The sequence below is a fragment of the Chiloscyllium punctatum genome, chromosome 5 (assembly GCF_047496795.1).
Source record: "Chiloscyllium punctatum isolate Juve2018m chromosome 5, sChiPun1.3, whole genome shotgun sequence".
NCBI lineage: Eukaryota > Metazoa > Chordata > Chondrichthyes > Orectolobiformes > Hemiscylliidae > Chiloscyllium > Chiloscyllium punctatum.
This window is the reverse complement of record NC_092743.1, coordinates 134,095,620-134,109,801: the sequence shown is the minus strand read 5'-3', so window position 1 is coordinate 134,109,801 and position 14,182 is coordinate 134,095,620. Positions and strand designations below refer to the sequence as shown.

At 39.0% G+C, this 14,182-nt stretch overlaps 1 protein-coding gene across 3 annotated transcripts in view; it reads right to left on the bottom strand.

Annotated features, from left to right (window-relative positions):
• Window positions 1–14,182, bottom strand: part of stau2 (staufen double-stranded RNA binding protein 2) — a 364,821-nt gene that overhangs the window by 70,091 nt on the left and 280,548 nt on the right. For 2 of the 3 annotated variants that reach the window (XM_072571389.1, XM_072571390.1), the window contains exon 13: window positions 8,138–8,251. In XM_072571389.1, coding sequence (XP_072427490.1) covers window positions 8,138–8,251 — 114 coding nt within the window. Of the gene's footprint in view, window positions 1–8,137; window positions 8,252–14,182 lie in introns of those variants that run through there. The other variant, XR_011960736.1, reaches the window with a different exon arrangement.

Here is a 14,182-nt window from a genome sequence, read left to right as displayed (position 1 = left end):
TTGTTGCCCTTGAAAACATGAGCCTCTTCAGACTTGAAGTGCTACATTTTCACTGCAGGAGCAAGAAATGGAATTGAATGCCATATGCTGCTGTGATTGAAGCTCTAGTCACATATAGTCAATGCATTTCTGTAGACTAAATGCACTATTTCATCAACTGCTACTAAATCTCAGACATTCATCCATTTAATGGCAAACAGGTTGCATTACAATTCATACTGTACCTATCAATACTTTGAACAAACACTGGAAAAGCTGAGGAGACTTGAATTTAAATGTGATCTGGAGAGTCAGAATCTTGAAATTCAGAGCATGATAGCCCTTGATTTCCTGATACACAATGGGAAGTCCTCCTGGAAAAAGTGATGGAGACTGGGAAAGTGCTGTTTCTGGCGGGTGACTGATAGAGACCTCTTATCTAGAACAGACAGGCAAGGAGGAAAATTACTGACACAAAAAGGAAGAAGTACAGCCTGCAGATATTGGATTCAGTATCAGAAGAGGTTCAATAACCTGACATGCTTTGGCAAAGTGAATACTATTCAGATTCACTAGAACGATCCTGGGGTATGGAAGAATTGTCTTGGGAACAAAGGCTGAACAGCTTAGGAATCGAGACTGTGGCGCTGGAAAAGCACAGCAGGTTAGGCAGCATCCGAGGAGCAGGAGAGTCAACGTGCCCATTCCTGATGAAAGGCTTATGCCCGAAACATCGACTCTCCTGCTGCTCGGATGCTGTCTGACCTACTGTGTTTTGCCAGCGCCACACCTTTTGACTCTGACTCTCCAGCATCTGCAGTCCTCACTTTCTCCTAGTTTCTGAACAGGTTGGAACTCTATTCAACAGAGTTAGAACAATGAGAGGTGATCTTGTTGAAACATTTAGCATTCATAAGGGGCTTGACAGAGTGAATGCTGAAAGGATGTTTCCCCTCACTTGAGAGTCAAGGACCAGAAGGCACAGTTCCAGAAAAAAGGGGCGCCAATTTCAGACTGAAATGAGGATTAATTTCTTCTCTCAAAGGATTAAGAGTCTTTGGAATTTTTTGCTACAGAGAGCTGTGGGGACAGAGTCCTTGAGTATATTTAACACTAGGATAAAGAGATTCTTGATCAGTAGGGAAATCAAGATTATAGGGAAAAGGCAGAAAACTGGACATGAGGAATATTGCATCAACTATGATCTTACTGATTAGAAGAACAGGCTCAAGAGGCCAAATGCTTATTCCTGTTCCTATTTCTTATGGTCTAATGTTGAGGATAGACTGTGTTTATTCACACTCCAGCAGTCATTCCAGCCAAAGAGCCGCAGAGAATTTCAAACAGAGTGCTGCTGAGGATCTGTTACCATACATTCACGTTTTACAGGATTATAGAAGCAGGCACCATGTTTTACTATGTTCTTGTTCCTCATTACAGGATAATTTAACTCATAACGCCCAAAACAGGGCTTTGAATGAGGGGAGAGTCCTCTACCTGCAATGTTTGCAGCAGAAGCAAAGGCAATAGATTCTGCTAGGACCATAGGTAATGAGGAAACCATGCATAGTGAGATGGACATTTATAGTGGAGATAGTGATCAGAGAACTGCAATGTGCTGATTAAGCATGGAGCATGGTAGATCACCATGCTGGACAGACGTATATAGCCTCAGCGAAGGAAAGATTTCTGCTCTCCATGATCAAATCATGATATCTTTTCATGTGTTTTCCACAGTGCAGAGCTTGCGTCAATAAGTTCATTTCCCTTGCCATCAAGAGTACTCTTTATTCCTACATTCAACATGGGCATTGCTGGCCACTCCAATATTTATTGGCATTTCCAATTGTCAGAGGGCAGTTAACAGTCAGTCACTTTCTTGTGAGTCTGGAGTCACATGCAGACCAAGTGAGTGGAGATGGCAGATTTATTTCCCTAAAGGACATTAGTGAACCAGATGGGATTTGCAATTAGGCTTACATTTTATTCCAGATTTTTACTGAATTCAAACCTCACCATCTGCCATGGTGGAATTCAACCATGTCCCCATAACATTTGTCTCGGGTTCAGGATTACTAGTCTATTGATCTTAACACTATGCCACCACTTCTCTCAAGTTGCATTAGAGCTCTGATGGAATGCTACCACACCTTATAAGTGTTCTGTCCACAAAAGCAGATACAATTACATTGGTGGGTCCTCAGATATGCCTAGATAGGGTCTTCACCTAGAATTCATCTGACGAAGGAGCAGTGCTCCAAAAGCTTGTGATTTCAAATAAACCTACTGGATTATAAACTGGTGTTTTGTGACCTCTGACTTTGTCCACCCCACTCCAACAAAGGCACTCCACATCGTGCCTAGATATGGTGACACTGGGTGAACAACATGGCACTAATGTACAGAAGGTACAAAGTTATTACTAAAATCTGGGACCTTGTGCTAGAATAATGAAATCTGGCCTACGAACTTATCTAATACAGTTTAACATTGTCATGTCCATTGTATCATACCTATAGTCAAATTCCCAGACTCTATCATTACCATTCACGGGACATCAGCAGCACATACTCACCAGATGTGGCAACACAGTGGTGTATAGTCAGGTGGAAGTTGCCTTGGGAATCCTCAACATTGACAGTAGAACTATAAGGACAGCAAATTTACCTCTGACTGGAAGATGTAAGCCGTTGTCATAAATGAGAAAACATTCTGAAAGAGGTAGTACTCCTGTAATTGACTGCTGAGTGGTCATAGAGTCATAGAGATGGTTAGCACAGAACAGACCCTTCGGTCCAACTCATCCATGCCGACCAGATACCCCAGTCTAATCCATTCACATTTGTTAGCATTTGGCCCATTTATCCCTCTAAAACCTTATTATTCATATATCCATCCAGGTGCCTTTTAAATGTTGCAATTGTACCAGCCTCCACCACTTCCTCTGGCAGCTCATTCCATACACACACCAACCTCTGCATGAAAAAGTTGTCCCTTAGGTCCCTTTTTATCTTTCCCCTCTCACCCTAAACCTATGCCCTCTAGTTCTGGACTTCCCACCCCAGGGCCAGAGGCTTTGGGTCAAACACAGGCAAGGAAACCTCTCAGTGATCACCACCTACTATCCTCCCTCAGCTGATAAATCAGTCCTCCTCTATGTTGAGCATGATTTGGAAAAAACTCTGGGTGGGGAAACCAAATTCTCATCAGCAATTGTGGCTTCTGATCACTCCTGCTGACTGAGCTGGTTAAATCCTGGATAACATACATTCCAGACTGGCTCTGTGGCAGGTAGTGAGGAAACCAAGAAGCAAAGATCTACTGGATTTCACCTCTCAGATTTATCTGTTGCACATGCAACTGTTCATGGCAATATTGGTGGAAGTGATTTTTGCTGTACTGAGAGAGATTAAGCCTCTCATTCTACAGTATCATGAAGTCAGAAAACCAACCTTGGATCAGGAAGGCATGCATGTCAAAAGCAGCACCAGACACACCTAAAGTAGTATGCCAACCTTGTGAAGGTACAATACATGAAATTTAAACTCAAAATTCTCAACTTATATAGCTTGCTTATGATGCTCTCTGGATATAGACACTGTATGACCATTCAGCAATCAAGATGCAGCAGTTACGAATTAAAGAGACTAGCCAATGAGATTAGAAGTATAGGTACAAAATGTTTGGATGCATGTCTAATTTACTCTAAGCATAGGCAAGAAGGATCTTAACATTTTTCATTTATGACAGAGGTCCACATCTTTTTGTCAAAGGCATCAATGCTGATGGGTTTTCTCCCCCTCATAATACTACCTTATTTCCATTTGTGTCGTCCAATCCCGCCTGAAGCAAATGTGAGTAGCATAGATTCTCCAAGCGAAGTTCAGTGAGGAAAGTTTAATCAGAAAAAGGTAAATACACCACCTTTTTACAACAGTAGCTAAAACCTTCAGGCAGATTATCTGATGTCTCAAGTCTTTCAATGAATGATTGTGGGTCAGTGAATGGGTGAATGACTAGGTGAGTGGGCGGGCAAATGATAGGTGGATAGGTGAATGAGGCTGGTAATTAGATCCAGAGAGTAGTAACGTAATTGTTGGGCAGTCAATTGTTGGGGCACTTATGTGGTTATTGGATCTGGTTGGAGAGGTAGTTGAGGGTCCGACAAGAGTTGGGGTTGGTTCGACAAGAGTTGAGGTTGGCAGTGTGAGGGGGCTAGTTGGATCAGCTCAGTTTGGGGGGGGTTAGTCACATGGCTGAGATAGCAGTCAGAGGTTGTGTTATTCTGTTGAGCTAACATGGCCTTACCACACAAATCCCATGTATCAGGTCTAAGCTCTGGGTTAGAAATATTTGGAGAGGGTCCGGGGCAGCCAGGATTTAGCCCATTGGAAGGTTAAATTTGTCAGACATTTTCCATCTATATCTGTGTGTGGGAGCTCCACAAGGTCCTGACATGTATCTCCCAACATCTGTCCCATCGCTGACGGTCCAGAGACTTGTAGCTTTGAGCCATAAACCTATACAAAGGGACTTTTTTGCTGCAAACAGGGAAAACAACTGGAAATAACAAATTCCTCCCCATTTTAATTGTCTAACATAAAACAGCTTTAGGTGGTCAATTTAGTATATCTGCACTGATGCTTTACACTGCTCTGCACACTTTGATGACAGATTACAATAATTACCATTAATTACTAAATGCCCTTTAAATCAGGGCTACCAATCATCTCCACTCTTCTGGGACTATCTCATAGCAGAGTCAGTGTCTTGCATTCTAGGTTATCTGGTGTTTGCTGTTTGTTCCATTTTCTGGATCATCAATCTTTGCACATTGCACTGTCGGCAGCCCACTCCCAACACTCACATTTGCCAGCTTCGCCAGCACTCCCCATTCCCCTGGTCTTATAGGTTTGCCAACATTATCCCCCCCCCCCACCCCCGGCCAGAATCATTCCTTAATATAGTTTCTAAAAGTCAGTTACTCTGCTTTAAATAATACTTCTTAAACTTAGACTTATGCATTCAGAATTCTGAAATGCAGGTTTTCCACAATATTGAGTATTATGAGCACAATTGTTAGTTTCACAGTACACCAAGTCCTTCTGATTGTGATGAGTGCTCACAATTTCTCTGAAATTATACACTTTAATATTATATTAACATTCCTTTTGGAAATGTGAATTATGGAAGATATATTAAGATTTACTATTGAATTATGCACAAGTACAAAAAATAAAGATGTTTTTCTCACAATAGATTTATTTTGGTTTATTTTATCTAACTAAAGTAAGTCACTATCAGCAATTTTAACTGAAATGCAGACTTTAAAGAAAAGAGAAGCCTCATTCCACAGTGTAAAGATTTCAACAGCTGCTGACTTAGTGACATTAAGAACCCCTTTGGAGGTGTCCTGCTGCACTAATGTCTCAGAAATGTTTAAAAGAAACTTCAAACAATCTGCATTCAGTAGGTGGTAGAAGAGCTCTCCACAGGGTTCACTTGAAGACCAGTCCAGCAGTCACTCAGTCATGAATCAGAACTGTCAGTGACTGTCCGGATAATAAACAGGTGTCAACAGACCATGCAACAAACTTAATCTTTTCTTTCACAAAACATACCTTTATTATTTTAAACTTTTAAGAACCAAATATATTTGCTTGTTTTCCACATGATGATTAAGGAAAACACTTCAGTGTCATTGATGGATACAGTAAATATACTTTATTGTTCTGTGCAGCTCAGGTTCTAAATTGAAGATCCAAATATTCAGCATGTGGAATGTCTCCTGATTGTTTTAGGGGTTGAGGTTTGGTGGAGAGCAGGGGAGACAAATCAGAACTGGTCACAAATGGAACTAAGCAAGAACAAATGTGAAATAGTGGTTTAATGATACAGTCGTATTGGAACCCACAATTTCACACACAGCAAATATGATAAAATGGTTTCCTCACTACTGTCTTACTGGGTATAGCACCATAGGAGACTGTGAGGAATTTGTCTTTCTGTCCTGTCAAGCACTGTTACTGTGTGGCTTAGGGAGATCAGATGTAAAAATAGACGAGGCCAAATATCAACACAGAAAAAGGTTTAATTTTCTTGCGAAGCTCAAGGATAAAGATGAAAGCAATGTTATTTAGATTTGATGCCATCACTTAAGAATGATGTTAAAACAAACATTGTACCATCAAGAGGAGTAGAAAAATTGAGAGTTTTTCTTAGTATAGGAAAAAGCTGGATTGTAAATGCTTTTAAATCTTTGCAGAAGTGAAATACACTGGTGAAATAGTAGAACATAATAAAGTGTCTATAAGACAAATATGACTAATTTAATTGCATCCAAACTATTCTGATGACGAATCATTTATTAACATTTCCTCCAGATTCCAATTTAGCTAATGACTAGGTGGCTCAGTGGATAGCAATGCTGCCTCACAGCGCGAGGGACCCAGGTTTGATTACAGCCTTGGGCGACTGTGTGTGAAGTTTGTACATTTTCCTTGTGTTTGCGTGGGTTTCCTCTGGGTACTCCGGTTTCCACCCACAGTCCAAAGATATGCATGTTAGGTGGATTGGCCATGCTAAATTGCCCATAGTGACTAGCTGTGCAGGCTAGGTGAAGTAGCCATGGTAAACGCTGGGTTACAAGGATAGGGTAGGGGGTCTGGTTCTGGTTGGGATGCTCTTCAGAGAGTTGGTGCTGACTTATTGCAACAAATGGCCTCTTTCCACGCTGTAGGGATACTATGACTATACTAGATCCAGTCAAATTAACCAGAACAATTCTATGAAAAGATATTTTGTCACAGTTGAGTGATTTACAAGCATTAGAAGTTACACCTATATTTTAAATAACATGAAAAGCAAGCTGTATCAGGACTGCAGCAAGTACTATCAATACTCAGTGAAGTACTACACTTTTGAAACATTACCATCTCGTCATTCAGTCATGCAGTTCTTGCTTTTCTCCCATTGTCCCCAATAATTCCCAATCTCAAAATGTTTATATACCGAGAACCTTGTTACTGGGTTTAACAATTTTTGATATGAAAAGCCTTCTTAAACAGAATAGTACAGTTTAATGGAAAATGATTACCTAAACGTTACAATTTTGTTCTAATTTTTAACTAATCCTGACTGGTATTTTAACAAACTTAAACCACCTCAAAAGAACACATTTAGACCAATAACCTAAGGAATTTTCAGCACCTGTAATCACTAATTTCATCTTAGGTAACTGATTGTCAAACCTATTTCTTATACATTTAATGATTAGCTTTTCCAGTCTTTAACCATACTATTGGAAGACTGGGGGTAGGGAGACAGGAGGGGAAGGGACAAACCATTAATTATATTTGAGCAACTGCCCTTGTCCCTCTTCCCTGAAAGTATTAGATCTCTGGTGCACAGATGACTGATATCAAAAGCCAATTACAAATCTATATTGGCCACTCTTATGACTGGAAGTGAATGGCGATTTTGTTTCATTGGAACAGGGTTTGAGGGGACGGGGCAATTTTCCAATCTTTCCGGCACCAATTTAATTCAAGCATTCTTCATGCAACACTAATTTCAAAAGCCAGGTATATTTAACAAATCATTTATCATCATAATGAAAATTGTTACTCATTTACAATATACAATAATAAATCTATTAGCCGTAATGAAAAACCTTCAACAGAATATGAATCTTTAGAATTATAACATATGAGCACAGTAGACTCTATCTTCTATAGAGTTAATTTCACGCTTCAATAAGGATCAACAATGAATCTAGTCCTCTTATCTGAATGCTGAAATGGAAATGATTTTATCTTGATAGTACTTTACTGTAATTAGTTCAAGAAATAGCAAGATTTCAATACAGGTACAATTTCTGCAATGTTTCCAACTCTGGTATAAAACTCGTACTTTTGTTCATATACCAACTCCTCTGTAATACTTGTAAAAAATTCAGAGAAGTGAGTATATGGACAAAAAGGATGAAAAAAGAAAATCAAGGTTTTACACTTCAGCATTCCACAGAAGATGATGATGATGATGATGATGCTTTGCAAGTTGTAATCATTAACCTGCCCTTTTAATGGACACATTAGGAAATGAAAATTAAAGATATATCAACACAATCAAGTTTAATATAGATTACATGTTTGGTTACCTGATCACGGCTGGCTTCAATGGAGCTTCCAATGCCATGAAACGTTATTTGCACAGGTGAAAGTGTCAGGTATGTCATACATTCTTTACCGTTCTGCATATCACTATATTGCACCTGGAAGAATAAAGACACATCATACAAAAAATGAAACTTTTAATCATACAAGCTCAACATTTATCATGTTTCCAATATAATGTATCAATTTTATAAAAGTAAATTTCACAAGTAGAACCTCAATGTGAATACTATTTCCATTAAAAACATACAGGGCTTGATTTTTAAATCCAGATAAAAGCAGGATTGAATAGAAAATAGTCTTTTGAACTGCTTCTACATGTGACTGTTCTAACATCGGTACAAAGCAAATTAATCCCCTCAGTATGTCATCGATGATTTTGGACAATTCCCAACTATCTACTGCTACAAGCTAAGGCCAAAACATTGAATGTTTTGTAGGACTTGTACGTAAAGTTCTTAGGGCTAAAAAAAATCAAAGTGTATAAGAGGAAGAGAAACTGGGTACGAAGTTGAATGATCAGTCGTATTGAATGGCAGAGTAGGTTCAAAGGGCCAAATGGCCAACTCCTGCTCCTATTTTCTGTTTCTATGGTTACCTAATCATTATAGGATTCCATTACTTCATTTGAGGCAGTTCCAAAAATACAGGTAAAATATGGAGCTATTAGTAAATACATACTTCTAACTTGAATGTTTATTCCATTAACGTGAAGCAAAACAAATCATTTTGAATGTGGACCATAGGAAACTTGTCGATCAGGGATAATAATAAATATACTACACTAGAGACTTAAGCACAGAGAGTAGATAGGTATGATTTGGTAAATCAATTTTCCATCCAAATAACTGTAAAAATTTCCCCCATACAATGTACATACTGACATTCTTGAATGGTTGAGCATTTAACAGTAAATTTGTTTGTGGTCATGTCTGTGAAAGGAGGAAGACATTGACCATCAACTGAAAATTTGCTGTTACTCTGTATTTGTTTCACAATTTTGTAAGGGAAAGTTTTTATCTTTCTGACATTTTGTGTAACTGGTAAAGACTCCCAATTTTTTGTTCTCCCACTTGGGATGTACAGCATATGATTCATATATATTTTAATGTAATTTATTTCAGAGTTTGGAATTTTAAGTGCAGTATGGGTTTTGGTCTGAGTATTTTTTTTAAGATGAGGTGTAGGAACCCTGGCTGGACCAGCATTTATTGCCCATTCATGATTGGCCTTTGAGAAGGTGGTGACAAGCCGCCTTCTTGAATCACTGCAGTCCACTTGTAGGTACAATGACATTAGGGAGGGAGTTCTAGGATGTTGACCCAATAACAGTGAAGTAATGGTGATATATTCCCAAGGATGGTGAGTGAATTGGAGGGGACTTGCAGGTGGTTGTGTTTTCATGTATCTGCTGCCCTCATCCATCCAGATGGAGTAGTCACGAGTTTGGAAGGTGCTATTTAAGGAGCCTGTTGAATTTCTGCAATGCAACTGAGAAATAGGACACGCTGCTACAACTGGAATGCATTGACCTCGATGGTGTTCAACTTCTTCAGTGTTGTTGTTGCAGCTACATTCATCCTGGCAAGTGTGGAATATCCCATCATACAATTGACCTGAGTCTTGTAGATGGTGGACAGGTTTTGGTGATTCAGTAGGTGAGTTTCTTGCTGCAGGATTCTTCGGCTCTGACCACTTTCTTGCAGCTATACTATTTATCTGGTTAGTCCAGTTCAATTTCTAGTCAATAGTAACTCCCAGTTATGGTAATGCCATTGAAAGTCATTGTTGTGACAGCCAGATTATTTCTTGTTGGATATGGTAATTTCCGAACAATTGTATGATGTGCGTGTTACTTGTCAACTGTCAGGTCAAACCTAGATATTGCACAGTCCTTGCTGCAATTGACAGAGAGCCTCAGTCACAAATGGTGTTGAACATTGTGCAATCATCAGCAATTACCCCTATTTCTGACCTTATGATGGTTAGAAAGTAATCGATGAAGCAGCTAAAAATGGTTGGGCCTAGGACACTATTCTGAAAATCCTACAGATGTACTGGTGCTGAGACGACTAACCTCAAACAACCATATCTTGTTTTGTACCATTCATGACTCCAAACAGCAGAGAGTTTTCCACCTGACTCCCACTGACTTCAGTATGATTTGGACTCCTTGATGCCACATGTTGTCAAATTCAGCTTTAATGTCAAGGACATAGTGAGTAGGTTATTGCTAAGTAAATGCTGCTCGGTTATGTTGTTGCTGACATTTTTCATCAATTTACTGATGACTAAAAGTAGACTAGTGGGGTTGTAATTGGCTGGGTTGAATTGTCCTGCTTTTTGTGTACAGGAAATACCTGCGCAATTTTCTACATTGTTGGGTAGGTGTCAGTGTTATAACTGAATTGGAAAAGCTTGGCTTGGACACAGTAAGTTCTGGAGCACAAGTCTTCAGTTCTATTGCCAGAATGTTGTAATATTCAATGCCTACAGTCATTTCTTGGAGTGAATCAAAAAACCTTGTCACTGATGTTCAGTTTGGGTTCAGCCAGGGCCACTTAGCTCTTAACCTCATTACATGGTTCCTCTTGTGGACAAAAGAGCTGAATTCCAGCGGTGAGGTAAGAGTGACTGTCACGGAGTCACATAGCATGGACCAGACCCTTCAGTCTAATCAGTCCATGCTGACCATAATCCTAAACTAAACTAATCCTGTCAACCTATGCTTGGCCCATATCCCTCCAAACATTTATTTTTATACTTATCCGAACATCTTTTAAACATTCTAAGTGTATCCACATCCATCACTTCCTCTGGAAGTTCATTCTACATACAAACCACTCTGTGTCAAAAAGTTGTCCCAATGTCTTTTTTGAATCTCTCCTCTCACCACAAAAATATGGCCACTAATCTTGAAATCCCTCACTCTAGGGAAAAGACCACTGCCATTCACCTTACCTACACTCATGATTTTATAAACTTCTATCAGGTCACCCCTCAACCTCCTACACTCCAGCCTCTCCTTATAATTGAAATCCTCCATTCCTGACAATATGACATTAAAGCTGGATTTGACAAAATGTGGTATCTGTGATGCTGGGAAACACTGGAGGAGGCAGAGATAGACCATCCATTCATCACTTCTGGTTGAAAATTATTGCAAAGCTTCAGCTGTATATTTTGCACTGATGTGTTGGCTCCCACCTTGTGGAGGGTGGATGGGAATTTTGTGCAGCCTCCTCCTCCAGTGAGCAGTTTAGTTGTCCACCATCATTCATGACTGAATGCTGCAGGAGTTTAGATTCAATCTGTTTGTTGTGAAGTTGCTTAGATGTTTTGTTTAATTTTGACATTAGCCCCCTGATGTTAGTGAGATTGACTTTGCAGGGTCAACAGGGTTGTGTTTGCTGTTTCTGGTGCCTTAATCAATGTTAGGTGCTCTATCTGTTTTCATTCCTTTTTTGAGACTTACTAGCAGTCGATTCAACTGACTAGCTTGCTCAGCCATTTTAGAGGAGAGCTGATAGTCAACACATTGCAATGAATCTGTACCTCATGCAGGTCTCCTCTCCTAAAGGTCTCCTCTCCTTATTGAACCAAATGAGTTTTACAACTATCAACAATTGTCTTCATTAGATTTTTAATTCCAGATATTTACTGAATTCAAATTACAACTATCTATTATGGTTGGAATCTAACCCAAGTCCCCAGATTATTACACCTGGATCTAGGGGTCGCTGGTTCAGTGACAATACAACTACACCATTTTTTGGATTAACATGCTTATATTTCTGAGGTTATGATATTTTTTAATAATCATTATAATGAGAGAATTACTTCCTGGGGTGGTAATGGAAATGTGTTTTAATGGCGAGTTTTATAGGTAAACATTGATGATCATTAGTGTGTTCTCTGTTTAGAAGGATCAGAGTTGTCGTTATGCTTAGGGGAAAAACACACAGTCAGAAATCGTTTGATTTCAATTTGCAGAGGTCCTGGTTGAAATTAGACATGTGAAACTGTTTCTTCTAAAGGAAGGAGATAGTTTAGAATGGTTTAGAAATAATTTACCCCAGTTTGAGAATTTTAGTTTGAATTTTCCATACCATAAGTGTTTGGTTAGATCCCTTAAGTGGTTATTTGAAACTGAGGAAGTCTAAGTTCATTTCTATGACTAATGGAGGAAGAGGCTATCAAACCCTCAAGATCAGGAAATGAAAATAAACTGCTAAGTTAAACATTTTGATGATAGAGAAAAAATTGTCTCTCTTGTATTTGAGTGCGAGAAAGTGATGGTATTGGGATAGATGAAATTGTATTTTTATTATGCATTTCAAAATCTGTCAAATTGTGTCATATGTAAGTAGCTTTCTTTATTCTATTTTACCCATACTTTTCTTTGCATAATAAACTTCTGTTTTATTGACACAAAACCTGTAGAATCGCATTATTGTGTGTTCAGAGAAAAAAACATCTTGTTAAATAGAAAGAAAAACCTGTGATCTATCAAATGATATTTCAATGAGACTGTCCAGTGATAATATCAGTTAAGATCATAATATATTTAAATGCACATTCCCTAGACTGTCTCCTGTCACTTTGTATTTCATCTGACTGCCATGCAAAACAAATGGAGTTATATTGCACTGTAAAGGATACAGGATTATACACTGAAGTCAGAACTAACCTTGACAATGTATCATGCTTTATCACATAAGAATATGAGTAATAGGAGCAAGAGCCCTTCAATCCTGTTCAATGAGGCCAGGTTGATTTTCTAATTCAACACCACTTTCCTACACAAAGTCTATCTCTTAAAGCTTCAAGTATGTGGAAATTGATCTATCTTGGTCTTAAACATACTCAAAAACTAAGCCTTCATGAACTCTAAGCAGAGAATTCCAAAGACTCCCTATGAGTGAATAAATTGCTCCTCACCCAAGACCTAAATGACCTATCCCTTATTCTGAGATTCTGTCCCCTGGTTCTAGACCTCACCCCAGCCAGGGAAATCTCTTTTCTGTAACTACCCTAACAGTGATCATAAAAATGATGTATGTTTGAATGTGATCATCTTATTTCCTTGTAAATTCAAGAAGAGAAGTCCAGTTTATTTAATTATTTCTTATATGACAATCTCTCCACCTCAGGAATTAGCTTGATGAACATCATTACATATCATTGCACATAAAATTCCAGATGTCCTCTCACCAAGGTTTCACATTGCTGTAGTACATGAGAACACCAGAACTGGCTGATCTTTTCGTGGCCTCAGCTTTACTTACGTGCCCTCTCACCATTACACTTAATTCCTTTACTGTTTAAAACATTATCTACGTTAGCTTTAAAAACATTCAATGAGGAAGCCTCAACTACTTCACTGGGCATGGAATTCCATAGATTCATAACCCTCTGGGTAAAGAAGTTTTTCCTCAATTCTGTCCTAAATCTGTTCCCTCTAATCTTGAGGCTATGCCCCCTTGTCCTTGTTTCACCCGCCAGTAGGAAACATCCTCTCTACTTATATCATTATGAAGGAATTGGATAAGATAGATGTTTCTATAAGACTCCCCCTTATTCTTCTAAATTCCAATGAACATAATCCCAGTCTACTCAGTCTCCCCTCATAAGCCAATCCCCTCATCTCCAGAATCAACCTAGTGAACCTCCTCTGCACCCCCTCCAGTGCCAGTACATTCTTTTGCAGGTAAGGAGACCAAAGCTTCACGCAGTACTCCAGGTGTGGCCTCACCAGCACCCTTTACAGCTGCAATATAACCTCCCTGATTTTAAACTCAATCCCTTTAGCAATGAAGGACAAAATTCCACAAACCTTTTTAATTACCTGTTGCACCTGCAGACAACCTTCTGTGATTCATGCACAAGGAACCCAGGTCCCTTAGCACAGCAGCATGCTGTAATTTTTTACCATTCAGATAATAGTCCTTTTTACAGTTATTCCTAACAAAATAGATGATCTCACATTTATTAATACTGTACTCCATCTGCCAGACCTTTAAATTGTG